Source organism: Stegostoma tigrinum, chromosome 4 (genome assembly GCF_030684315.1).
Source record: "Stegostoma tigrinum isolate sSteTig4 chromosome 4, sSteTig4.hap1, whole genome shotgun sequence".
Classification (NCBI taxonomy): domain Eukaryota; kingdom Metazoa; phylum Chordata; class Chondrichthyes; order Orectolobiformes; family Stegostomatidae; genus Stegostoma; species Stegostoma tigrinum.
Window position 1 is genome coordinate 117,167,201 of NC_081357.1, and position 27,156 is coordinate 117,194,356.

Sequence of the window (27,156 nt, forward strand, 5' to 3'; positions counted from 1 at the left end):
TCTAAAGATGACCATGAAACCATTGTTGATTGTCAGGGAAAACTCATCTGGTCCACTGATCCCTTTTAGGAAAGGAATCTGCCATCCTTATCATGTGACTTCAGATCCACAGCAATGTGGTTGACTCTTAATTGCCCTCTGGGTAATTAGGGATGGGCAATAAATGCTGCCTAGCCAGCAGTGCCCTCGTCCAATGAATGAATTAAAACAAAATTTGCTTCTACCTCTAGGCCAAACAAATTTTCTCATTGTATTTTACCAAACGTGCCTCATCGATATCTATTTCTTCCCTTATGGCAAGGATTATATCTGAATTTGTGCATTCTTACTGTGTGCTCCTCCCAGACCAACACCCCACTCAGTGGGGATTCAGGAAATGATTACCATCCCTGGTAATGACACCATCTTTAAAAATGTATTGTGCACCCTGATAAACACTGTCAGTCCAGAGCTATCATGCATAGTTCCTGGCATTTTCTCTTGGTGTGGCAGATGGAGAAAGTGCCAGACCGAAAATTTAACACGCTGCTTCGTGGGCAGGGCAGCTGATGGGTGGGGTGGTGCCAACATTGGAAGTCTTTTTCCTCTGGAGCTAACAGAGATGACAACGTGTAGGGCTGGATGAACACAGCAGGCCAAGCAGCATCAGAGGAGCAGGAAGGCTGATGTTTCGGGCCTAGACCCTTCTTTAGAAATGGGGGAGGGGAAGGAAGATCTGAAATAAATAGGGAGAGACGGGGAAGCGGATAGAAGATGAATAGAGGAGAAGATAGGTGGAGAGGAGACAGACAGGTCAAAGACATGGGGGTGGAGCCAGTAAAGGTGACTTTAGGTGGTGAGTTAGGGAGGGGATAGGTCAGTCCCAGGAGGACGGACAGATCAAGGCGCGGGATAAGATTTGTAGGGAGGATATGGGGGTTGGGCTTGAGACAGGATGAGTGGATACGTGGGAGGAACGACAGGTTAGGGAGGCGGGGTCAAGCTGGGCTGGTTTTGGGATGCACTGGGGGGAGGGAAAATTTTGAAGCTTGTGAAATCCACATTGATACCATTGGGCTGCAGGGTTCCCAAGCAGAATATGAGTTGCTGTTCCTGCAACCTTTGGGTGGCATCGTTGTGGCACTGCAGGAGGCCCAGGATGGATATGTCGTCATGCAAAGTGATCTGCTAACTTCCGCTTGGTTTCCCTGATGTAGAAGAGGCCACAATGGGAACAGCGGATACAGTATACCACATTAGCAGATGTGCAGGTGAACATCTGCTTGATGTAGAAAGTCTTCGGGCCTGGGATGGGGGTGAGGGGGGAGGTCTAGGGGCAGGTGTAGCACTTCCTGCGGTTGCGGGGAAAAGTGCCGGGTATGGTGGGGTTGGAGGGGAGTGTGGAGCGGACAAGGGAGTCCCGATGAGAGTGGTCCCTCCAGAAAGCAGATAGGGGTGGGTTGGGAGTGAATGCATGACATCAGACCATGCCAGGCTGAGGTTACCATCCAGGTCAGTGCAGCCTCATCTGTCTGGAGGGATGCCTCACACTGTAGGAAGAAGAACGTGCCCTTCTGAACTCTGCCAGCATAAGTCCCATCACCGTCCCTTCATTACCTTGCACTCAGCACCTGCCACCAAGCCTCAAGCTCTGCCACCCTCATTATTGCCTGCAACATCATCCCCTCTCGTCCACCCAATCCCCAACACAACTGACCCCTGCACACCCTGGATGTTGCCTACTCACTCGCTTGGGAGACCTCAACTGACAGGAGGCAGAGCGTGGTTGTAGATGGTAAGTATTCTGCCTGGAGGTCAGTGCTGAGTGGTGTCCCACAGGGCTCTGTTCTTGGGCCTCTGCTCTTTGTAGTTTTTATAAATGACTTGGATGAGGAGGTTGAAGGGTGGGTTAGTATGTTTGCTGATGACACAAAGGTTGGAGCTGCTGTTGATAGTATCAAGGGCTATTGCAGGCTTCAGCGAGACATTGACAGAATGCAGAGCTGGGCTGAGAAATGGCAGATGGAGTTCAACCTGGATAAATGCAAAGTGATGCATTTTGGAAGGTCGAACTTAAATGCTGAATATAGGATTAAAGGCAGGATTCTCGGCAGTGTGGAGGAACAGCAGGATCTTGATGTTCAAGTGCATAGCTCCCTCAAAGTTGCCACCCAGGTGGATAAGGTTGTTAATAAAGCATATGGTGTTTAGGCTTTCATTAACAGGGGGATCGAGTTTAAGAGCCGTGAGGTTATGCTGCAGCTCTACAAAACCCTGGTGAGACCACACTTGGAATATTGTGTCCAGTTCTGGTCACCCTATTATAGGAAAGATGTGGAGGCTTTGGAGAGGGTACAAAGGAGATTTACCAGGATGCTGCCTGGACTGGAGGGCATATCTTACAAGGAGAGGTTGACTGAGCTCGGACTTTTCTCTCTGGAGAGAAGGAGGAAGAGAGGTGGCCTGATCGAGGTGTACAAGGTAATGAGAGGCATGGATAGAGCCAATAGCCAGAGACTTTTCCCCAGGGCAGGATTGACTGCCATGAGAGGTGATAATTTTAAGATGTTAGGAGGAAGGTATAGAGGAGACATCAGAGGGAGGTTCTTCACCCAGAGAGTTGTGAGCACATGGAATAGTTTACCACTGGAAGTCGTGGAAGCGGAGTCATTAGTGACATTTAAGCGACTGCTGGACATGCACATGGACAGCAGTGAATTGAGGGGAATGGAGTTTAGGTTATTTCATTTTTGGATTAGGATTATTCCACGGCACAACATTGTGGGCCGAAGGGCCTGTACCGTGCTGTACTTTTCCATGTTCTATGTTCTGATACCTCCCTGTTTCACCAACAGTGACAGCTGTGCCGGGTTCTTGCATTGTCCATAGTACTTGCACCCCTCTCATTCCAGAAACAAAACAACACACAAAAGGACAGAAAGGCTTGAGATGGGAGGGTGAGGGAGGGGGTAGGTGTGTAGTGGGGGGAAGGGTGTGGCATTAGAAACTACCCCTGGTGTGCTGTGCAAGAACCCCGTAAGTGAAGGTCATCCGCTTGACTGGACTGAGCATTGCTGACAGTGTGGGAAAACATAAATCATAAGATAAGAGCCCATGGTGTTGGAAGTAGTATATTGGTGTAGATAAAGAATTGCTAATGGGCAGGAAACAGCAAGTGGTGATAAGGGGTTCTTTTTCAGATTGGCGACCTATGACCAGTGGCGTTCCACAGCGATCGGTACTGCGACCACATCTGGATGCAATAAATATCAATGACTTGGGGGGAGGAAGCAAATGTATTGTGGCTAAATTTTCAGACGGCACAAAAATAGGACAAAAGGCAAGCTGCAAAAGGGATACAAAGTTTACTAAGAGATTAAGTGAGCAGACAAAAAAAAATGGTTAATAGGACATAATGTGGCAAGATGTGAAGTTGAGATAACACGGCGTGGAGCTGGATGAACACAGCGGGCCAAGCAGCATCAGAGGAGCAGGAAAGCTTGACGTTTCGGGTCAGGACCCTTCTTCAGAAAAGATGTCAAGTTGTCCATTTTGGAAGGGAGATCAAAAGAACTGTTTTACTCCAATGGATAAAAACCGCAGAAAGCTGCAATGCAAAGTGACTTTAGGATACTTGTGCATGAAGCACAGAAAGCTAGCACATGCGTGCCACAGGTAATCAGGAAGGCCAATGGAATGTTGGTCCTTATTTCAAGGGGGTTGGAGTATAAGAGCAGGGAAGCCTTACAATGTACAAGGTGTTGGTCACACCAAATCTGGAGTGCCGTGAGCTGTTTTCATTCCCATGTTTAAGGAAAAATATCATTTCACTGGAGGTAGTTGTCTCATTTCCCGATACTACAACCTCCAGCTGCATGTTGCGTTTAGGTCTAAGTACTTTGATGCCACCAATCTTCTTTTTTTACCTACAAAGTAACAGAAATTGCTGGAGAAACACAACATCTGTGAAGAAACAGCAAAATTAAGATTTCAAGTGTGGTGACCCGTTTTCAGAAATGTTTTTCTCTTTTTTAAGCTCTTCTTCCAGCACCAAGTCTAGGGCCAGTAAAATGTTTAGTGGCAGAGAGTAGAACATCAGTAAGTCTGTTCAGAATGGGCATTTGTCTTAAATAAAAAGGTAGCCCATAGAATGACAGCAATTGGCACAAGTCATTTACTAGTCACTCATAGTTCTAAAGGACTCTTGGGAGGTATGCAGAATATGTCAGTTCCCTTTGCGTACACATGCTCATACTCATACTCAACTACCTCTAGCAGAGATTGGAGATTGCATGGAGCTCAATGTAACATTGGACATGAACTCCTTCTGAACTATTATCTCATATAGTATTAATGCCCGAAAATCTGGGATAGGTTCTTCTCTCAATAGAGCTTTAACACTTAGAACATTTATCATTGATGGTGAAGGGGCTTCACAGAAACAGTCAGAAAATCAGAAAATAAATTACCTCAGTTGGGAAATTTAATGATACTTGCTATTTAGTATTATTTTATTAAGAGGATCACGCCATAATAGAATTTAAATATTGTATTAAGATCACAGATTGAGTTTATTTAAAGCGTGATCTTAAATTGACTCACATACACTATTATTGCACAGTCATTGGAAAAGTTCTGAATGTTGGGAAAATTTCTTATAAATATAGGCATGCAATACCCTCTTTACTTAATGTGCACCTATAAATATTGTGGAGTATTTACAAAATTCAAAGATGCACTCTCGTTGTAAACTGATGGCCTCCTGATGATTTTCTCAAATGATCTTGCCTCATCAATGCACCCCTCTGACTATACTCTGCCTTGAAAGGTATATGAGCTTGAACTGTAGATATTGAAGTGCTTTACAGAACAATGTCCAGACATTTCCTCAAAACAGCAGCTCCATTGATGCCATAACTTCAGTCAAAGTGGCACAGTAACAAAGCATGTATGCATAAATATGGTTTCCATTGCACTTTGAGTCAAGATGATGTATAAACAATTCTGAGGAATCTCCTTACAATATTTTTAGAAATAAATAATGTTGTTGGACAAAAAAAATTAGGAAGAAAATCTTTTACAACTGAGTGATAATTTCATCGAAGTCACTTGTTTCGAAATATTTTCTGCTGATAGTTGTTGAAAAACATAAAGACAGAACTTTGAACAAAATGGTTACAGCTCCCTTGTGCGATGAAATCAGTTAATTAAAAACAAATAGTTTCAAAATTGTCTCACTGTAATAGTGGGAGAAGTACGTCTTATACAGCTGCACAGGGATTCATACAGATGTGGAAGAGTTAAAGTTCAATCCCAGATCTATGCTGAGTTGGCTCATCTTTATCAAATTGAGGAAGAGGAGACACTGCATTTGGCTTTGGCATTCTCAGAAAGAAGAGGAGAAAAGATAATCGGGTTTTGAGTTCAGAGACCTTGGTTGGGAACTGTGTGCAAGTAGATTTTAGACAAAGGCTAGAACAGGTTCCTCATGCAATGACAGTGTTTAGTCAGCGAACTTGCTGCAGTAACTGGCGTAGATTACCAGAAGGCTTATAGCACCTTTTGAATGGTGTATGTCACCTCCTTTAAGACAGAATTAAATTGGAAGCAAAACACCAAAGTTGTTGAAAATACTCTTTAACATTTTTACATTGTTTTCCCCATTCAGGGTTCCCATAATCTCTGGTTTAGACTTAGTTAGTAGCCCTATTTATTCTGTTTAAAGTAACTGAAACTGTCCCATCTGCTTCTGCACTGAGAAGTAATTTTAAACAACCAGTTCAGGTGTGTTATGGTAAATGTTTGGGAGAGGTGGGAGTTGAGCCCAGACCTCCTAACTCAGACTTAGGGAGACCACTGGGATGCTTTTAGATCATTGTTTAGATATTGCCTAATTAACCTGTTCAGGAAAGTTATTCCACACTACCACTGTGCCACATGAGCTCTCATGATCGTATTTTTAAAAAACGAGCACTCAAACTGTTCAACTCATTTCTGAGTTTCATCTGACTTGTCATTTGAACTGTAGCCAGTAGAGTCTGCAAATAAAGCCTGATAACTCACAACTATTTGTGAAATTAAAGCTTTGTTTAAGTTGGAGCTTCAACAAAATCCGCTATAACATGCCAACTGACTTACTGTTCATTTCATGACGGTTGAAGGACACATAAAAACGCAATGTCTATTACACAAAAGTGAAATGGATCCATTGACCCGACAATGTAATGTGATGATTTCTCACTTAAACACAAAGGACCAGACTCTCTTGAGCACTCAAGATGTGTAAAGCCACAGCTTCAGAAAAGGAATCTGAGCTAGTAAGAACATTACACTGGTGAGAAGCAGCTTTGCAGTCAGAGAGACCAGCAGAATCCCATTGAATAATCTGTAGTCAATTAAGTGAAAGTGAAAAAAACCCTCAGTCCAATCTGTTCTTACTTAAAGTTCACCTGAGAACCAAGTTCCTAGCATTATACCTACCAGGGGCCTCTCAGATTACTAAGATTCATCTGTTTTTAAGATCTTCACTCCAACCAAGCCATCAATTTATCTAAGAAACTACATGCCTGCTCCAAAACAGACTAACATAATCCTAAATTGTAATTGTGTTTTTTCCTTCATCTGCTTCTAAATTTTCAAGTGGTAATGTGTGAGACTTGACTACATGAGATGTCACATCTTTAAACCACTAAGGCAAACATGGGATTAAAAAGTCTTTCTTTATTTTCAAATTATTAAGAAAAAACTGTGCTGTTGGAATTATTTGAAATGGGATGGACACTCTCTACATAAGAAAATAAATGGACATTTCAAATAAACATATTTTGATCATGGGGGGGCAGTAAAAAAAAACACCCTGCCTTTGACCTCCCAAATCCAACATCATGACCATCCCCTTCATGTTGCCATCTGATTGGCTTTACAGAATAGTGAGACCCAATCACAAATGAGGTCACATCTGATTACATCTCTGCATCACTTTCCAGCCGTATTCAGTTGCCCCCTTCGAACTATTTTTTTTGTCTCCCGCTCCTGGGGAAAAGAATTCACCCCATTGGAACTTTCACTCTATTTTCTTTCTTGAAAGCACAGATGATGTGATTAAAAATGCGGCTTCTTTAAGTTACTTGTGCATGCTATGGGTTTGCAGTAATTGGCAAAACAAAATGACTGGTGTGTGACCTCCCCTGGGACTTTGGAATGCAGTGCAGCCAAGCCACTTAGAAAACAAGCAGGCATCCCATATGTAAATAAAAAATAAACACACAAATTAGGAGCAGGAGTAGGCCATTTGGCCCCAAAGGCCTGCTCTGCCATTCAGTACCAACATGTTTGGTCTGATTGTGGCCATGATTCCACTTTTCTGGTTCCTCCCCGTAACTCTTGAATCCCTTGTTAATCAAAAACCTATCTGACTCAGCCTTGAATACATTCAATGATCAAGCCTCCAATGCCCTCCAGGGAAGAGAATTCCATAGACTTTAAGGTAAAAGAAACATCTATCTCAAGTGGGAGACTCTTAATTTGTAAGTTGTGTTCTCTAGTTCTAGATTGTCCCACAAGAGGAAATGTCCGCTCAGCATCCACCCCATCAAGACCTGACAGGATTTTGTACGCTTCGAAAAGTTTACATTTAATTCCTCTAAATTCCAATTCGCCCAATCTCTGCAACTTGTTTCTCATACAACAGCTCCTTTATGCCAGAAATCAGATGTGTGAACTTCCTTTGAATTGCTTCAAATGCAGCTATATCCTTTTGCATTTTCCCATCCCTTACAACTGCAGTATTTGTGAAAAATGTCATGGAAATGCAAACTTTTTCTTCTCTAACTTTTGAGGCCATCGATACATCTCAGCATTTCTGAAGCTAATGGTCTGCTCAACCATCCTCTCGCCTCCACCTTCAATGCCCTTGTTCCTATAAAAGCATTGCTGTGTCTTACTCTGACTGTTCTCCATGGTATCTTCCCAAGGGATGCAGTTTGAGTGGGTATGACAGACAACCAATTAATCCATTCTCTGCCAGGCCTGGCTGGTTCGTTTATGATTTCAGAGAACCCACACAATTCACTCGTTCATTGATGTGGCCTTAGTGGCTTATATCCTGCTGGACTATTGCATGTCAGAAAGAAAATGGCAGAACTGATGCAAAGGTGGACGAGCTACCAGAGGAGAAGCCCTGTAGATCTACTTGTCTGCAGGGAGCAAGTGTCAAAGCTGAGCATCTCAGGACCTATGTTTCATTCACTAAGAAGCTCATCAATGAACTGTCTTGCCTGCTGCAGTTACAACTGCAGGCTCCAAGCAGGACATTTCCAATGGTTATAAATTAGCTTCCTACATATCTCTGTCCTTCCAGGCCTGACTAAATGACACCTACATTGTTTTCAAGTTTCCTATCTACTGTGACACTGTATTCCAAGAGAGCTGAATACATTTTATTCTCCCCTACCAGAATGATATTGTTCAGCCTTTCTCTGATTGCAGGCCACTCCCACTGCATGGGGCGGCATTGAAATGGTGGCTCATTGCTTTGTGAGCCACGTGACAATTCCACCATGTGACAAAATTGAAAGGGAGTCCATCCCCTTAAACATCCAGTTGTTTTGTGGCTGTACACAGTGACAATGCAGGTTGATGCATGGTGTCCCAGCAGAAATCACAATGTTTCTGTTGTGTGGCAGATTATCATCTTGGCAAGCTGGCTGGCTAAGCAGCAACTGTTGAAGCAACAGATACAGGAGAATGATTGCTGTATCCCGAGAGGAGACAGCAAGTTTATGCTCCCCTGTGTCATTACCACTTCTCCTTCCTAGCAATGTACCAGAGGAAAGAGAAAATGCTGTCCTGTAAGCCTCTTTAAACAATGGTGTCTGCAGGCAAAATAAATGCAATCTGAGCCTGAAAAATATGTCTTGGTTTGAGATGATTACTTGCTCACAGCTTATTTTTAGGAAACAAATGTTCAATGTACCTGCATGTATGGTTGGAAGAGCATTTCAGATTTGAGTGAAGTGTTTAGTTAGCTTTGTTGCTGATAAAACAGATCATGCAGTAAATTCGAAACCATCAATGTCCCTGTTTATATTTCAGACCTCTGGAGATTAGAGTTCTGGTCAGAATGACCCAAAGCGAAAATGATTTTTCCAGAGTTTATGCAGAGAAACAATCTGCAAGTTGCTTTTCTGGAGGAGGAATGCATTCTGCTTTTCCTTAGCTGTTCCGGTTTTAGAAAAATTGTGTTTCAGTTCAGATTTTCAGCCATTTAATCTAAGTTTCATAAAACTATGCACAGACATATCTATGATAATTATATTTTTCCTGATATCCAATCAGATTGACAGATTTGGTGCAATTATTATGATTATGCTGCAAGTTCTTTGCAAATGAATACCCAGAATAAGAATATACTGAGCGACAAGGTTCAAGAAATACTTGGGGTAAGTCTTCATGAATAATATTGCCTTGTATTCTTGAAATTGCACAATGTTCTGCCTCCTCTGTTTTAATCAAGCTGTCGGTCAACAGGTTACTTACAAACTGTAATTATGCCCCCTTGTCCTCCTGTCCCCTTGTCCCTGAATTTGCTGTCCTGGTTTATAATGCCTGAACCTATGTGCTCCTGAGATGCTGCTGGGCCTGCTGTGTTCATCCAGCCTCACATTTTATTATCTTGGATTCTCCAGCATCTGCAGTTCCCATTATCTCTGATAAATTTACTGACGTGACTGTTTCAAGGTATCCATGATTCATGTGCACTCAGAAGAATAAAGCTGAGGAGAGAAGAATTGGAGCTTTTAGAGTGATTTGATTTCAGTTAATACTGATATCTGAATTAAATAATGATTTGAAATCACAGAAATTCAATAAAGCGTGAAGCCAGTTATTGTGGTGTTTCATGTGAACAGCAAAAATCTTCAAGAATTCTGCGTGCTATTTGTGGGAGTTTGCTGTAAATTGGCTGCTGCGTTTCTGATATTACATCTGTGGCCAAGCTTCAGTAGATTTTACATTGGCATTGTGAACTATTCCTTGGTCAAAAAGGATGCTATATGAATGCAAGTTTTATTTTCCTTGGGAATATTTGGAGGACTTCGACTCAATCAAATGGATCATGTAAAAAGCAATGCTTTCTTAAAAAAGTTGAAGATGGAAAAGGGTTTTGTAAAAGAGAACACTGTAGAAAGTTAGGAAAATAACCTTTATTCCTGTAGCCTTGTCATTGAGTGAAATGATGGGGGTGGCATGGTGACTCACTGATGGGCACTGCTGCCCCACAGCATCAGGAACCCCGGTTTGATTCACCCTTGGGGTGACTGTGTAGAGTTTGCACATTCACCCCGTGTCTGTGTGGGCTTCCTCTGGGTGCCCTGGTTTCCTCCCGCGGTCCAAAGATGTGTAAGTTAGCCATGCTAAGTTATCCTACAGCATCTGGGGATGTGCAGGCCAGGTAGGTTAGCCATAGGAAATGCAAGGCGACAGGAATGGGGTGGATCTGGGTAGGATGCCATTTGGAGGGTCAGTGTGGACTTGATGGGCTGAATGGCCTGCTTCCACACTGTTGGGATTCTATGATTCTACTTTGTTAAATGTGTTCTAACATGATATTTCCAAAGCTCTTCATGTCCTTGCATCAGAATAGGGAGGTGACTGTGGAATGTCACAGTGCTTCGTCTTGGAAACTTTGCATCATTGCTATTTTACGCATAACATTTCAGCATTGACAAAAGGAGCTGTTCTTTATCAAATTTTATCAAGCTGATTCTGAGATGGGTGCACCCATGGCATTTGGGGAACAAGGTACACATTGCTGGGTGTATTTTCTTAGGCCTGCTGACCAGCCAAGCCCGAGGGATGGTGTCATGCAGCAGACAGACAGAATGGGAGAAAACACATGGGCTGAATTTTATGCACGTGCGTGGATTGGAAGCTGGGTTGTGGTGGGGTCAATACATTAGTGCAATGCCATAGACGCTGGTTCCAATGGCATCCTACTTGCCCTGGCTGCATATTTACAAGTGTCAGAGAAGGGTCAGGGGCCCCTGGATAAATGTCTACTGAACATCTGCTTCCTGCCTTTCTCATACCAAAGCATGAGCTCAGCATTTCTCGCCACTTTGGGAAGAAAGGGGGAGTAATCACATCCTTTATGGGCAGCTTAGGCCCATCAAAAGGCCCTAGCCCAAGGTTTTGTTCCTCCCTTGGCTTAGCCCAAATGCTCTCACTGTTCTAGTGCTTGTAATACAGAATATAAGTTTTAACTTTAGCTAACTGAAATTTATTAGTTATAGAATCATAGAGTCATACAGCATGGAGATAGACCCCGGGGTCCAATTCATCCATGCTGACCAACATCTCGTGACCTTGTCCCATTTGTTAGCATTTAGCCCATATCCCTTTAAACTGTTCCTTTTTATGTGCTCATCCAGATGCCATTTAAATGTTGTAACTGTACTCACCTCTGCCACTTCCTCTGGAAGGTCGTTCCACATACTCAGCACCCTCACCTTGGAAAAAGTTATCCCTCAGAAGCTGCCAGAGCCTGCTGAGGTTTCTCCAGCAATTTCTGCTTTTGTTAAAAATCTGTCTGTCTCAGCCTTGAGTATATTTAACAGCCCAGCCTTGACAGCCCTCTGCAGTAAAGAATACCAGAGAGTCACTACCCTCCGGGAAAAAGAAATGCCTCGTCATTTCTGGACTAACTGGTCGACCCCTTATCCTGAGATTATGCTGTCCGATCCCAGACTCTCCCACAATAGGAAACAAGCTCACCATATCTATCCTGTCAAGCCCCTTAAGAATCTTTGATCTTTCAATGGAATCTCCTCCCGTTCTCTAAACTCCACGGCTTGCAAGCTGAACCTACCCAAACTCTCTTCACAAAAAAAACCCCTCTATATCTGAAATCAACCTCGTGTACCCTCTCTAGGATTGCCAGGATATCTTCTTTTTGATAAGGAGACCAAGATTGTTCAGAGTATTCCAGCTGTGGTCTGACTAATACCTTGTACCCTTTATTTATAGTTATGAATACAGTTATTAAACCTGCCTCATTGCACATTATCAGATCCAAAGTAACGTAATCCCCAACATACTATTGGAGGAAATTTCCCTGAATACACACCATGAATACTTCCTCATGGTTACTTTTGCTAATTTGATTTTCCTGATCTAGAAGCTTCAAGGCCAAATGTTGCCAGCCACAAATAGCCCCTTTTACAGTGCGCCTAGTATGAAGGAAACAAAAAGGACAAGTTTCGGAGGTCACATAGGTGCCATGAGTGTTTCTTCTTTGCAAATAGAAACCCACATTTGTATGGGTATTGCTGATTTACATTATCAGCTGTCTGGTCGAGTGCCAGAAGATTGAAGCTACAGAGGTGAACGATCTTTCGCACCATGCCCGGTGTAGCATAACATTAGCACCTTCTCATTGTTCCATGTGAGGACATCATCACATATTTGAAACAGATGAAAACATTAACTGTTATGAAACAACAGGAAAAATGAAGAAAAAGCAAAACAAAAAACCACGATTGCTTCTGGGAATAAACAGAGGATGGTTGCCTTTCAAACAGGAGCTAATTTACAGACAATGAGTGAACACTTCACTCAACTTTGATCTGCTGGATCAGGTGTTGATTAAGTCTTGACTGCCTCATTATGCCTGAGATTACTGTGCTCTATCATGGTGAAGTTGATGATCTCCCTGCTCAATGTTCAATCTCCCTTCATAGAAGACTGCTACTGCTGCTGCTGCTGCTGCCCCAGCTCTCAAGCATCAATCTCGTCTCCTCTGCCTGCTGTAGTTGTGCAGAACCTGTCATGCAAAGATTATGTCTGGGATGTATTGTGAACCCCCACCCTCACATCCAGATCCAGACATCAGAACCTCATCTTCAGGAGGCCTATTGTCTGCTCCACAATGTCCTTGGTTGAAGAATGGGTTACATTGTGTCCATGCTTACTTTCAATGGGTTTTGTAACATTTCCATCAGCCATGGTTCCATAACATTGCTCAAATCTCCTAGTAACCCATCCTTCCAAGGCATTATGCTCCTGAAATAAAGCAGGAACCTGTGAGTTCTCAAGGATCTAGGCATCGTGGCAGCTCCCAGGGTACTTGGCAGGCTTCTAAGGCTTAGAACTGAAGATCTCAGATGGACTTGTACATTGATGAAATGGGACCTTGCCTTACCAATAAGTCAGCTGCTTTATGAAATGTTGCTCTCAGTGTCATGCGTATATAGTCCGTTCCCCAGCGTGTTCCTGGGGGAAGCCAGCTTTCTTGGAAAAGCCAACTCCCTGGGCTTCATCACTGTGAAATAAGCTGAAGCAATGTGATCTGTATCCATCAGTAATGGCCCTGATACATTTGTTTGTTGAGTATTGAGAGACCCCACTTGGAACCCCAGTGGCTCTTAGAAGCAACCAATTGCATAAAATTTAGGACAGCTCTCTCCATGGCCACTGGGATACGACGATCTTCATGTTGCATGTCCTGGTCCAGCAGAAGACAAAGTTCATTGCAGCGTCCCAGAACATCCTCAATCCACGGCTGTAATGTGCCTCAGACATCTGGAAGAAATAACCTCGAAAATACTAGATTCTGTGCCTTCTTCACTAGTGCTGCGTCTCCTGAGGATCTTCAGCTGCACTTTCTTTACATGGAATTGTTTTACGTTGGTGAAAGTTACTGCTGGTCTTAGGGTTGTGGCTGCTCAATTTCTCTGCTCCTTCCTTGGAGCCCAACCCCAGCAATAACTACCTCATTGCAGCTGCCTCAGATCGATCACAGTTCCAAACAATCAATGTGGAGAACACTAAAAACAGAACAAATCCTCTGTTACATGAACACTCAGCATTCATATCATTCTCAAATCGTGATTTAGTGTAGCCCTTTATACAGAAGGACATGGAGCACTCCAGTGAGGCGGCCCATGAGATACGTGCACATTGACCTTTGACATTGTGACCTTCTTCTGATCTGTGCAGTATAAGCCCTTCTGTACAAATACAATGGGAATTTGCATGTGTTAATGATTCCTGATACCTTGGCCCCCACTTCACCCATGAACAGCAGCATCGAATGTGGGAGTATGTTGGCAAATACTTACAGCTCAAGGTAAGAGGAAACCATCTCCTTCTATAGCTTGAGATCTTGGATTGTCTTCGTGTATGGTGATGTGCACGTGTGGCTTCTAAGGTCAGTGTGGATTCCTTCTGTTTCATAGAGATGGCTACGGCCAATCTGTAATTATCAATGACGTGGTTAAGCTTGTTTATGGCCAGAGTTTGTATTTGACATAATTGGTCACTGCCTGCATTTTGTTTGCAGCATTTCCTGGTTACTGATGTCTTAAAAACTGTGCTGTGTGCTTTTGAATCAGTTTCCTGAGTGTATCAGACTAATCTGCCTACTGCTCCTTCAGCTCTTCACGCCTTTGATTGAAATCATTAAACGCCAAATCCAATGGATCCTTTCCTGCCTGGGGCTGAGATGGTGCCTGGTTTCTAACAATTCTGCATCCCAGCAACCTCAGTTGGCTCCAAAGACATGCCAATGAGGTGCTCACCAGCGTATGCCTCTGCGTGAACAAGCTGTCAGGATCTGAGCTGGAGAGGGTGCAGGAGATAGTCCAACCAGTGCTTCTTGAGGGTTCTGTGGCCCGTTCTTCTGAGGTGGTAGGGGAGATAGTATCCTAAAGGGCTGATATCTCTGTGGATGCAAATATTTCCTGTAGGAGAAGCGAGAGGGTGACTGGATTGCAAAATAGCGTTTGAAGTTTGGACGTGTTGCATTCACTGTGGGAGGAATGGGAGAGCAGCACAGCAATGGGCAATTAATCTTACTTGGTTGCTAGGATATGGAGATATTGGCAACACCACATGAGTAGTCACAGCCCTTTCCTGCTAAGGCAAGGCCGCTGTTCTCATAAGGAGTGTCAGGCACCCAATTGTCTTGGCCCTCCATGTCCTATTTTGGGCTGTGATCTCCTGGAATGAGACAAAGAGAGGGATTGATTGAGTAGAAAGTGGCTCTTTTTTTGGTTCTGCTGTATGTAGAGGATAGTTGATGAGGTGTCCCAAGTCAGTGAGTGGGAAGTGCAGAGCGCATGGAGGGTTAATAGTTGGTGCGTATGGTGGGTGAGAGCAACTGAGAGAAGATACCGCAAACTGTAGTTAGAGTGGTGTGGTTTCCTCTGGTGATCTTGAGGCCAAACCTCCTCTCCCTTACCCCATCCATCAGGACTTCAAAGGCCCTGAGGAGCCAGCTTGCCTCTACCTGTTTATCTCTGGGTCAATTTTACCCACAGTGCAACTGTGAAGGGCAGGCCCTGGCTTGCAGCAATGTGCCTGGTGCACAACTGGCCTTTCAGCATGGTAGCAGTGAGAAGTCCCAGAAGGTAGCAGCAGTGGGGAGCATTTCTTCCACCTGACAGCGCAAGTGTGGCGCTATGTGGAGACACATAATGAGGAGAGCAGCAGACAGTTCCATGAGAAGACTTGCTAGAACTCATGGAGAGAAACTCTCCATAAATCATCTCCTTGCATCCTTGAAACTAAATGAAATATTTAAATCAAACTCAATATCTCTGTTTATTATAGACACATTTTCAAGTGGATTTATTGAAATTTGTAATTCATCTTCATACTGTGTGGAAACAGGCCCTTTGGCCCATCAAGTCCACACCAACCCTGGCAGCATCCCACCTAGACCGATTCCTCTATAACCCACCTCATCTACACATCCCTGAAATCTACGAGCTATTTCATGGCCAATCCACCTAACCTGCACATCTTTGGACTGGGGGAGGAAACTAGTGCACCTGGAGGAAATCCGTGCAGACGCAGGGAGAATTTGCAAACTCCACACAGGCAGTCACCCGAGAGTGGGCTTGAACCTGGGTCCCTGGTGCTCTGGGGCAGCAGTGTTAATCACTGAGTCACCGTGTCGCCCCTGTCTGTTTATGGCTGTCGTCATTGCGTGTCTTGTCATTTACCGTATGATGAGAAACAGAGGGAATGGCAACACTATATCCAGGTCAATGGTTATCATAGGAATAAATGGCATGAAGACAATTATTTTACTGTCATTCAGCCTTGAAATATACTGCATTAAAAATGCAAACTCCCTTTTCTAAAGTGGCACAAATCAAGGGTGCCTATTTTCTGGTTATATTTTCTTTCAGGCTATAGTAGGAGAGGGAGGTTTTTGGTGCAGGGGAGATAATCTCTGCAGTTTTACCTGTGATCTGACACTACATCCAATTTAAACACTTGCTAAAAATACTCCTTCTTAGGACTTAATTAATGAGACCAGATCTTGCACAACTGCTTACCATAGCAGTTGGTGGGAGTTGATATTATGTTTCCCTAAACTAGCTGATAAGGGCTAATCTCACATTGAAAATGCAGAGAAAGAGCAGGGAGTGCAGATTGGGAAATCATTGACCTGCAGCCAGTCAGCTCCTGATCTACTTTCCCGGCAAACCCTACTGTTTATGGAAATATCTGATCACAATTGGCTGAAAAGCGGCACATTTCTCCCAACAAGAGGCTGTACATTTTAGTAAACAATTCAAAACTGGAATTCATGGCAGGAATAGGAAGATATGTCAATTGTAGGCAGTCTTGACTTTTTTATTGTTTATTACAGTGAAGGCTGTCTTGTATTGCAGTAGTGGTACTTGTCTAGGTTCATACGCTGTTGGGTTTTGCTTCTTGCAAGCGAAATATTCAGAAGAGGTAACTTTGTCTGGTGTGAGAAATCCTTTAACTGTCTTCTGAAGCAGTCTAATGTGTGGTCACTTCATCAATTAACTTTTAACTCCTGAATTTTCATAGTTTTGGCAGCTGCATGAAGCTGTTGGGGAAAAGAACTGTTAATAATGTTAAAAGATATTTCGTCTTCTATCAAATGTGGTTATTGAACAGTAGATTTACAGTGAGATATTACACATTTTTACATTTTAAATTTCTCAGTGTTATCTGATTCTGTTTTTCCTGAGTTAGGCTACCAGTACAGCAAGCTGTTGGTTAGGGCAACATGACCCAGAAAATATTTCTGTTATCGTAACTGAGCAACTGGCATTTGAAAACAAGGGCTTGCAGTCTGGTTTCTTCTCTGGGTCAAACGGGTGTAGGTTGTGAGCTACTGAGTGCAATTATATGGAGTTTGTGGAACATTTAGAAACAAGAGTACATATTACTTCAGCTGCACTGTTGCATTTTAAACTTGCTTTTGACACTTTTTTAATCTCAGCATGTACAGGTCAACGTGACCAGATTCAATTATTCTCTCATCCTATTGATCAGTGCTGTAGACAAAAAGAAGTTACTAATTTTTTTAGCGTGGCAAAAGAACAGGGCAAACAAAACCAAAAAAAAACAAATGAAGAGCTAGCCAACAACTTTATCAGCAAAATCATGTTGAATGATTTGGAGCTGTGTACTTTGCCAGCTCTATTTAAAAGACTCATGGCCCTGGAGAGAACTTAAGCGTTCAAATATTTGCTTTCAATAGCTTTACAGGCCACTCTGCTAACTCTGCTCCTGTTTCATAAACAAGTTGAAATTAATAAAATAAAAGCAAATATAATAAAAACAAAATGTGCTGAAGAAACTCAACAGGTCTGGCAGCGTCTGTGAAAAGAGAAACGGAATTAATGTTTTGAGTCCAGTAAGACTCTTCTTCGGAAGTGAACATCTGCCCTCATTGAGTGAAGTGACAAGGGTGGCATGGTGACTCCGAAGTTGGCACTGCTGCCCAACAGCGCCAGGGACCCAGATTTGATATCACCCTTGGGTGACTGTTTGTGTGGAGTTTGCACATTCTCCCTGTGTCTGTGTGGTTCTTTCCAGGTGCTCTGGTTTCCTCCCACAGTCATATTGGCCATGGGACATGCAGGGTTACAGGGATAGAGTAAAGGGGTAAGTCCGAGTAAGTCTCAATAGCCAGAGACTTTTCCCCAGGGCAGGATTGACTGCCACGAGGGGTCATAGTTTCAAGGTGTTAGGAGGAAGGTATAGAGGAGACGTCAGAGGGAGGTTCTTCACCCAGAGTGTTGTCAGCGCATGGAATAGTTTGCCAGTGGTAGTCGTGGAAGCGGAGTCATTAGTGACATTTAAGCGACTGCTGGACATACACATGGACAGCAGTGAATTCAGGGGAATGTAGGTTAGGTCATTTTAGTTTCGGATTAGGATTATTCCATGGCACAACATCGTGAGCCGACGGGCCTGTACTGTGCTGTACTTTTCTATGTTCTGTGTTCTATGTTCTAAGATGCGCTTTGAAGGGTTGGTGTGGACTTGATGGGCTGAATGGATTGCTTCCACACTGTAGGGATTCTATAACTGAGCAACTGCCTACCTATTCACACATACATACAATAAGCAGGACAATGTTCCTGCTGTTTGGCTAATATGTCTCAATTAATACCACCTAATAAATGAACATTGTTGTTTATCATTCCAGAAAAACAATCTGTGCCAAAATCTTCCACACCTACAGGGCCCAAACCCCACCTCTTCCTCCGTTACATTGATGACTGTATCAGCGCCACCTCTTGCTCCCCAGAGGAGCTCGAACAGTTCATCCACATCACCAACACCTTCCACCCCAACCTTCAGTTCACCTGGGCCATCTCCAGCACATCCCTCACCTTCCTGGACCTCTCAGTCTCCATCTCAGGCAACCAGCTTGTAACTGATGTCCATTTCAAGCCCACCGACTCCCACAGCTCACATCCCTCACACCCCGCCCCCACCACAACCGCCCAAAGAGGATCCCCCTCGTTCTCACACACCACCCCACCAACCTCCGGATACAACGCATCATCCTCTGACACTCCCGCCATCTACAATCCGACCCCACCACCCAAGACATTTTTCCATCCCCACCCTTGTCTGCTTTCTGGAGAGACCACTCTCTCCGGGACTCCCTTGTTCGCTCCACACTGCCCTCCAACCCCACCACACCCGGCACCTTCCCCTGCAACCGCAGGAAGTGCTACACTTGCCCCCACACCTCCTCCCTCACCCCTATCCCAGGCCCCAAGATGTCTTTCCATATTAAGCAGAGGTTCACCTGCACATCTGCCAATGTGGTATACTGCATCCATTGTACCTGGTGTGGCTCCCTCTACATTGGGGAAACCAAGCGGAGGCTTGGGGACCGCTTTGCAGAACACCTCCGCTCGGTTCGCAATAAACAACTGCACCTCCCAGTCGCAAACCATTTCAACTCCCCCTCCCATTCTTTAGATGACATGTCCATCATGGGCCTCCTGCAGTGCCACAATGATGCCACCCGAAGGTTGCAGGAACAGCAACTCATATTCCGCTTGGGAACCCTGCAGCCCAATGGTATCAATGTGGACTTCACCAGCTTCAAAATCTCCCCATCCCCCACTGCATGCCAAAACCAGCCCAGTTCGTCCCCTCGCCCCACTGCACCACACAACCAGCCCAGCTCTTCCCCTCCACCCACTGCATCCCAAAACTAGTCCAACCTGTCTCTGCCTCCCTAACCTATTCTTACTCTCATCCATCCCTTCCTCCCACCCCTAGCCACACCTCCATCTCCTACCTACTAACCTCATCCCACCTCCTTGACCTGTCCGTCTTCCCTGGACTGACCTATTCCCTCCCCACCTCCCCGCCTATACTCCCCTCTCCACCTATCTTCTTTTCTCTCCATCTTCGGCCCACCTCCTCCTCTCTCCCTATTTATTCCAGTTCCCTCTCCCCATCCCCCTCTCTGATGAAGGGTCTAGGCCCGAAACGTCAGCTTTTGTGCTCCTGAGATGCTGCTGGGCCTGCTGTGTTCATCCAGCCTCACATTTAATTATCTTGGATTCTCCAGCATCTGCAGTTCCCATTATCACTGTGCCAAAATCTTCAAGGTTTAAAAAAAAATTGGAAATATGGTAAATATCCAGAAAGATCATATCAAATGTTAGAGCAATTTGAACATATTTTGGTGCAATCAGATCTTTGTATTAAAAAAAATCTTACATTGAAATAGAGATGGAAGAGATAAGAAAATGACAGAAATAATTGAAATTGATTGAGTGAGCACTGATTGAGGATGCTATTTGATGGCTGAAGTCATGTTCTTGGAGTAAATTAAGCCTTGGTATTCAGCAAAAGCCATTTTCTTACCCCCAGAATCAAACTATCAGGATTGGGTCACAGATTGGTCAATATTAAAAATGTCTTCGACAATCACAGTCAACAATTGTTGTGATCAAATGGGGCTGCATTTTTGCTACATATATGGAATACTTGAGTGGGGAAATTTCACATTTTGCTGGATCCACCTCGGTAGTGAAGCCCCTAAACCTCTGATACTCTGTTCAGGAGGGGGGCCTGCAGGACCGAGCTGGAGCCTCCGACCCCAGTAACTGAGTGCTGAGCCGGGCTGGTTAGGTAATCTAACTTGGTTCTCTGGACTACATCTCAGTTGTAGTAAGGGCAGTTAAGTACTCTCATCCCTCAGCCCCATCGAATCCCATTTTCCCCTAAAGCCTTCATGTCCCCATCTGTGCCAAATGGCCACTCATAGACTCTACACCAACATACTGCTGAAGTAATGTGAGACTGGGTTTTCAGCAAAGCATGTATAATGAGGCCATCCAGCTCTACTTGAAAGTAGTTTTATTCCTGCCCTCATAATGCATGCTTGATTGAGTCATCAGCAGATTACATGACTGGAGGGCAAGGTTCACTTTGTTTGATTAACTTTTTAAGTGGTTATAATGGATTGGTTTGCTGTGATCTATTTTCTCAATGTCTTAGACTTGTTTTTTTAAAATTCATTCATGGGATGGGGGCAGTGCTGGCTAGGCCAAAATTTATTGCCCATCTCTCAGGGCAATTAAGAGTCAACCACATTGCTGCAGGTTTCAAGTTACATGTCAGCCAGACCAGGTCAGGATGGCAGTATCCTTCCCGAAGTACGTTAGTGGACCAGGTGGAGTTTTCCAACAATCAACAATGGATTTGTGGTCATCATTAGACTCTTAATTCATGATTTTTAATGAATTTAAATTCCACTATCTACCATGGCAGGATTTGAACCTGGCCCAGCAGCCCAGTCTCTAGACTGTCACCTCCCTGAAACAAGTCTTTGTACAAGACTAAGAGGTGCAAAGTATTTGAAATCTCTGCTATTCATTATTTCATGGCTTTCTGATTGACATATTAGAGGATTGTAGGAAAAGTTTTTTTAAAGAAGAATGATGGTTGGATGTTACTTCTGGAATTGGTTTACATATGTCATTGTTATTATATGGTCCATTGATTCAATACATAATATGCATGCCATATGTATGGCAATTATCTTTGTTTATAGGCCAGAAGAAATCAGGATTTTGTTAAATCCAGATCAGAAGCAAGTTTTCAATTCAGTTGGGAAGCTATAACTATTGAGCTCAGAAGCAAATTTGGTTTTTCTCTTAGAAGAAGAATTCGGTAGACTTCAAGGAATAGGTGATCTCAGTCAAAGAGTATAGATGGTAAAACTTAAAAACCAGGAGAGTGTGGTTAGAAATCTACAAATTATTAGAATTCAAATGGCTCACCTCTCATGGTGACTAGACATATGGACATGAGATGGCTTAGGGTAGATGAAGGGCCAAGGGAGTTGGGGGTGAGGTGTGTTAGCATGATTTGAGACAAAAACTAGGAGTGGTCATCAGTATAGATGGGGTACACGGGTTGGCACTGTGTTACTATGGGTACCACCTTCTTGACTTATACTACAAAATATTCCTGAATCCAAACCGTGTTTCATGATGACTCAGAGGGGCTGTGAACCATGTGTCATTCAGTAACTGGACTGATTCCACTGAAATTGAGAAGGTCTGTTTGAAGCAAATTTATTGCTGGCAAATTGGAGTGTGAAGAATGGCCCCACTGCCCTCAGCTGTACCCAGCGAAAATTGACAGTATCAGAAATGGATGCGGAAATACTGCAGTCGGGCTCACCAACCATTTTTAAATGTTCCTGAGTCATTCTGACTCCGCAGAAATCTTGGCCAAGTTGTCAAACAGCCATTGAATGTTCAGATGCTTTCAGTATTGTTATTTGGAAGTTGTGGGAATCTTGCCAAAATAACAAAAGGCATAGGTGAAGTGTGAAGATTCTCTATCAATGGTATGTTTTGAGTCACTGAAAACTTTCTAAACATATCTGAATTGAACTGCAAACTCAAGGAGGTAACTCATTTTGAGGAATTGTAGGGTACCTTTAGGGGAGATTTATGTACACTAACATTAGTTTTGGAACTTGGAATTCAAAACATTTGCGTGGGTGTTGATTACTTTCATGAAGGAGTTTCCTTCTCATAAAAAAGTCTAGAAATTCCTCTGGAACATTGATCTAGAATGTATCAGAGAGCAGATTACTGCAAATCCCTGTGTTTTTAATGGAAAGATATTTATACTGTGGCACGTATCACATATAAAGCAAATATGTATGGCAATTACCTTTGTTTATAGGTCAGAAGAAAGCAAGTTTTGTTAAATCCAATTCAGAAGCAAGTTTTCAATTTAGTTGGGAAGCTATCACTGTTGAGTTCAGAAGCAAGTTCAGTTTTTCTCTTAGAAGAAAATTTCAGTGAAGTTCAAGGAATAAGTTATCTCAGTTGAAGAATATAGTTTGTGAAACTTCTGAACCCGGAGAATTTGGTTAGAAATCTACAAATTATTAGAATTGAAATGGTTCACCTTTCAGATTTGTGAAAAAAAATTATGTCAGTAGATGTGATAAGGACACATTGATTTGTCTTCAGAGTGTGTAGCAAATAAACTATCAGGAGTCATGTAAATAAGTAACCCCTTAAGTGCTGAGAAAAAGAATTAAGTTCTTTGGACTTGTCTTCATAATGGAGAATATTGGGGAACAGGTTGAAAGTTTATTTCACTTGTGGTTTGAGATCCTTCTTACTGTCATTTATTTTTAGGTAAGTCAATTTATTTATTTTAATTTCCTCTTTTATATAGTACATTTAGTTCTGTTGTGAAAGAAAATATGCACCCACACGTGAATATCTATGTGTGACTATTGACCTCATTAGCTAACTAAGCAAAAAAAAAACACAAAATCAAGCCAGATTTCATTCTGGGATCTCACTTCTTTTGTTGTACCATCATCTGATATCATAACAGATTTAATAATGCTGATATAGAATAAAAACTGAATTAATTGGACACAGTGCAAGAACTATCCATACTGGAATTGGTAAATTGATTTACCATCTTAAGACATATAAGCAGTGTTTTTAGTTGTTGCTGTTTGTGTGCACTGCAGATGTGTTTTTGTGTTTTACTTTAGTAGCATTTCATTAGTGGTAGAGTTGTTAAAATGCTATAGAATCATAGTACCCCTTCAGTATGGAAATAGGCCATTCAGTCCAACAACTCTACGTTGCTCCCCGCCAAGAGAATCCCACTCAGACTCATTCCCCTATCCCTGCATTTCCCATGTCTAACCCACATAGCCCTATGGGCAATTTAGCATGGCCGATCCACCCTCCCCTGCACATCTTTGGACTGTGGGAGGGAACCCACATAAGCGCAGGGAGAATGTGCAAACTCCACACAGACAGTCGCCTGAGGCTGGAATTGAACCCAAGTCCCCAGTGCTGTGAGGCAGCAGTGCTAGCCACTGAGCCACTCTACCACCCTATAATTCGGCAAACAACAATTAAAAATTGCAGATTATGTTTGGGCTGTTTCTAAGAATTATGATAAGCCAGTGGCCAAATGCATGTCATTTTTTCTTGATTAGATTAGATGACCTACAGTGTGGAAACAGGCCCTTTGGCCCAACAGGTCCACGCACCCCCTTGAAGCAACCCACCCAAATCCATCCCCATTCTCTTATAACCCACATACCCATGAACACTACAGGCAATTTAGCATGGCCAATCCACCTAGTCTGCACATCTTTGGACTGTGGGATGAAACTGGAGCACCCGGAGGAAACCCACACAGACACAGGGAGAATGCGCAAACTCCACACAGACAGTCACCCGAGGCTGGAGGTGAACCCAACCTGCTGCTGAGGCTGCAGTGCTAACCACTGACCACCGTGCCATCCCAAATGATGTGGAATCTCAGCTGACAAAATCATGACTGGATTCAAGATGTCTGAGCCATTTATTCCCCTTTCATCTGTAGATTGCAGGATGGAACTAGTAATCCAAGACATCAGGTTCAGAAATTTTTGTTGCTACAAATCATGCAATCAATTTTATTGACTTCAAATTGTCACTAAAAAGCCAGCAGTTGATCTGAAGTGTCGCCCTTAAGTTTGGGCATGATAATAGATTGAGCTTTTATGTATGTTAAGGTGGCATGTTCATGATCAGCACGTTTGTGTCAAATATCATGACACTGTAACATACACAGGAATTGGCACGAAATAATAATTTACTTACATGTTTTGTGGACAAACAAAAATCATGAGATGAACTTCTTTGCAAAAAAAACTTTTTAGAAGTGAGATGCATAATGCCCAATCCAACCCCGGCCCATGTCAGTGTTTCTCATGCAGTCGTCAGCACTGTCTCTTTCATGATGAAAGTGGCCTCTTCAGTGCTCCTCTGATGGCAGGAGGAGCAGATGTGCTTGCCGCTGCTGGGACTTTACGGAGTTCATGCTGCTGATGCTATATTTAAGTTGAGACTCCTCAGCACCAAGGTACTGTAAGCCATTAGCTGAGCTTCAGACTGTGGAGTTCCAAAGTTTTCCTCCAGGGAATGGCCCAAAAATGCAAGATGATGGCTGGCTTCGCTGACAGGCTGCTGGGAGGCCTGCTGTTGGCCATTTGAATGCTGGAAAGGAGGTCAGTGCTTTCTGCCTCTGCTCAGCAAAGGAGGCCACATCACTGGACCTGGCCAAGGTAATGGCATTTGTCTGCACTCGATAAGGATAAGGCTGTACTGACCGAGGCATATTGACTGCGGCTTGCACAACTGCGAGTAGCATGTCCGTTCAACAGCACTCCCACACCTCATCTTTCAAAACTATAGACCCGGCCTGTATTCTGCCCTTCCTACTCACTCACCGATGGCCATTGAGCCCTTCTCCTGCTCCTGCATCTTACATCTGCTGTCATCCGTCTCAGCCCTTCTCTTTGTGTCCTGGCAGCAAAGAGTGGCCCAGCCCTCAGACCGATGCACCCCCCCACCCCAGTTTCCCTACTGTTCTACTATAGTTCTCAGACTAGTTGCCCTTGACCCACAGAAATGACTGTAGGCTGGAATCAGAGGAGCATTTTGACTGATTATAATAGTACCCCTTGACACACTGTAGCCCTACTTGACCCCACTGAGGATAGCTTTGATATCCATGGATGGCGTTTTACTTGAAGCAAATACAGTGCCTACACTTGTTGTGGGTGGTGACACTGAGGTAGCGCCGTACCCTGCAGCAACATTTGCAGCAATCCCCTTGACCATTCAGTACTCCATGCCATGATAAGTTGCCTGCAATCCCTCTGCATGAAAATACAATGCAAACCACAGAGGCTGGCAGCCTCCAACTACGTGGATGATAAGAGGATGAATGCTTGGCTTGAGAGATGGTGCAGGAGGGAGGAGTTCAGATTTTTGGGACATTGGAACCGGTTCCGGGTAAGGTGGGACGATTACAAATTGGATGGTCTACACCTGAACCGGACTGGAACCAATGTCCTTGGGGGTGCTTTTGCTAATGCTGTGGGGGAGGGTTTAAACTAATGTGGCAGGGGGATGGGAGCCAAGTATTGGACAGAAAAGAGGTAGAAACGGAAGCCTGTAGGGAACGAGATAGTGGAGTCAGTGTGACTAAAGGGAATAGTAGTCGGGGAGCAGATGATGAACACAAAGGGACAGGTGGCCTGAGGTGCATTTATTTTAATGTGAGAAGTGTAGTAGACAAGGCAGATGAGCTTAGGCCTTGGATCGGTACCTGGAAGTATGATGTTATTGCTATTACTGAGACTTGGTTGAGGCAAGGGCATGATTGGCAACTAGATGTCACAGGATATCGATGCTTCAGGAGGGATAGAGAGGGAGGTAAGAGGGGTGGAGGAGTTGCAATACTGGTCAAAGATGATATCACAGATGTATTGAAGGAGGGCCCCCTGGAGGACTCAAGCAGTGAGGCAGTATGGGTAGAACTCAGAAATAGGAAGGATGCAGTAACAATGTTGGGGCTGTACTACAGGCCTCCCAACAGTGAGCGTGAGATAGAGGTACAAATATGTAAACAGATAATGGAAAGGTGTAGGAGAAACAGGGTGTTGGTGATGGGAGATTTTAATTTTCCCAACATTGACTGGGATTCACTCAGTGTCAGGGGTCAAGATGGAGCAGAATTTGTAAGGTGTGTCCAGGAGGGTTTTCTAGAGCAGTGTGTATGTAGTCCAACTCGGGAAAGGGCCATACTGGACCTGGTGCTGGGGAATGAACCCACCAGGTGGTTGATATTACTGTGGGGGACTACTTTAGAAATAGCGACCACAATTCCGTAAGTTTTACAATACTCATGGACAAGGATGGGAGTGGTCCTAAAGGAAGAGTTCTAAACTGGGTGAAGGCCAACTATACCAAGATTCGGCAGGATCTGGGGAATGTAGATTGGGAGAAATTGTTTGAAGGTAAATCCACATTTGATACGTGGGAGGCTTTTAAAGAGAGGTTGATTAACGTGCAGGAGAGACATGTTCCTGTGAAAATGAGGAATAGAAAAGGCAAGATTAGGGAGCCATGGATGACAGGTGAAATTGTGAGACTAGCCAAGAGGAAAAAGGAAGCAAACATGAGGTCTAGGCGACTGAAGACAGGCAAAGCTTTGGAAGAATATGGGGAATATGGATCGAATCTGAAAAAAGGGATTAAGAGGGCTAAGAGAGGACATGAGATATTGCTGGCAAACATGGTTAAGGAAAACCCCAAAGCCTTTTATTCATATATAAAGAGCAAGAGGGTAACTAGAGAAACGATTGGCCCACTAAAGGACAAAGAAGGAAAGTTATGCATCAAGTCAGAGAAAATGGGTGACATTCTTAATGGGTACTTTGCATCAGTATTCACCAAGGAGAGGGACATGATGGATGTTGAGGTTAGGGATAGATGTTTGCTTAGTCTAGGTCAAGTTGACATAAGGAAGGAGGAAGTG

At 43.6% G+C, this 27,156-nt stretch overlaps 1 protein-coding gene across 1 annotated transcript in view; it reads left to right on the forward strand.

Annotated features, from left to right (window-relative positions):
* Window positions 1-27,156, forward strand: part of greb1 (growth regulating estrogen receptor binding 1) — a 285,761-nt gene that overhangs the window by 98,175 nt on the left and 160,430 nt on the right. Inside the window, exon 3 of the mRNA XM_048531862.2 lies at window positions 9,316-9,419. Within this exon, the coding sequence (XP_048387819.1) occupies window positions 9,366-9,419 (54 nt within the window). The 5' untranslated portion in view covers window positions 9,316-9,365. The remainder of the gene's footprint in view (window positions 1-9,315; window positions 9,420-27,156) is intronic.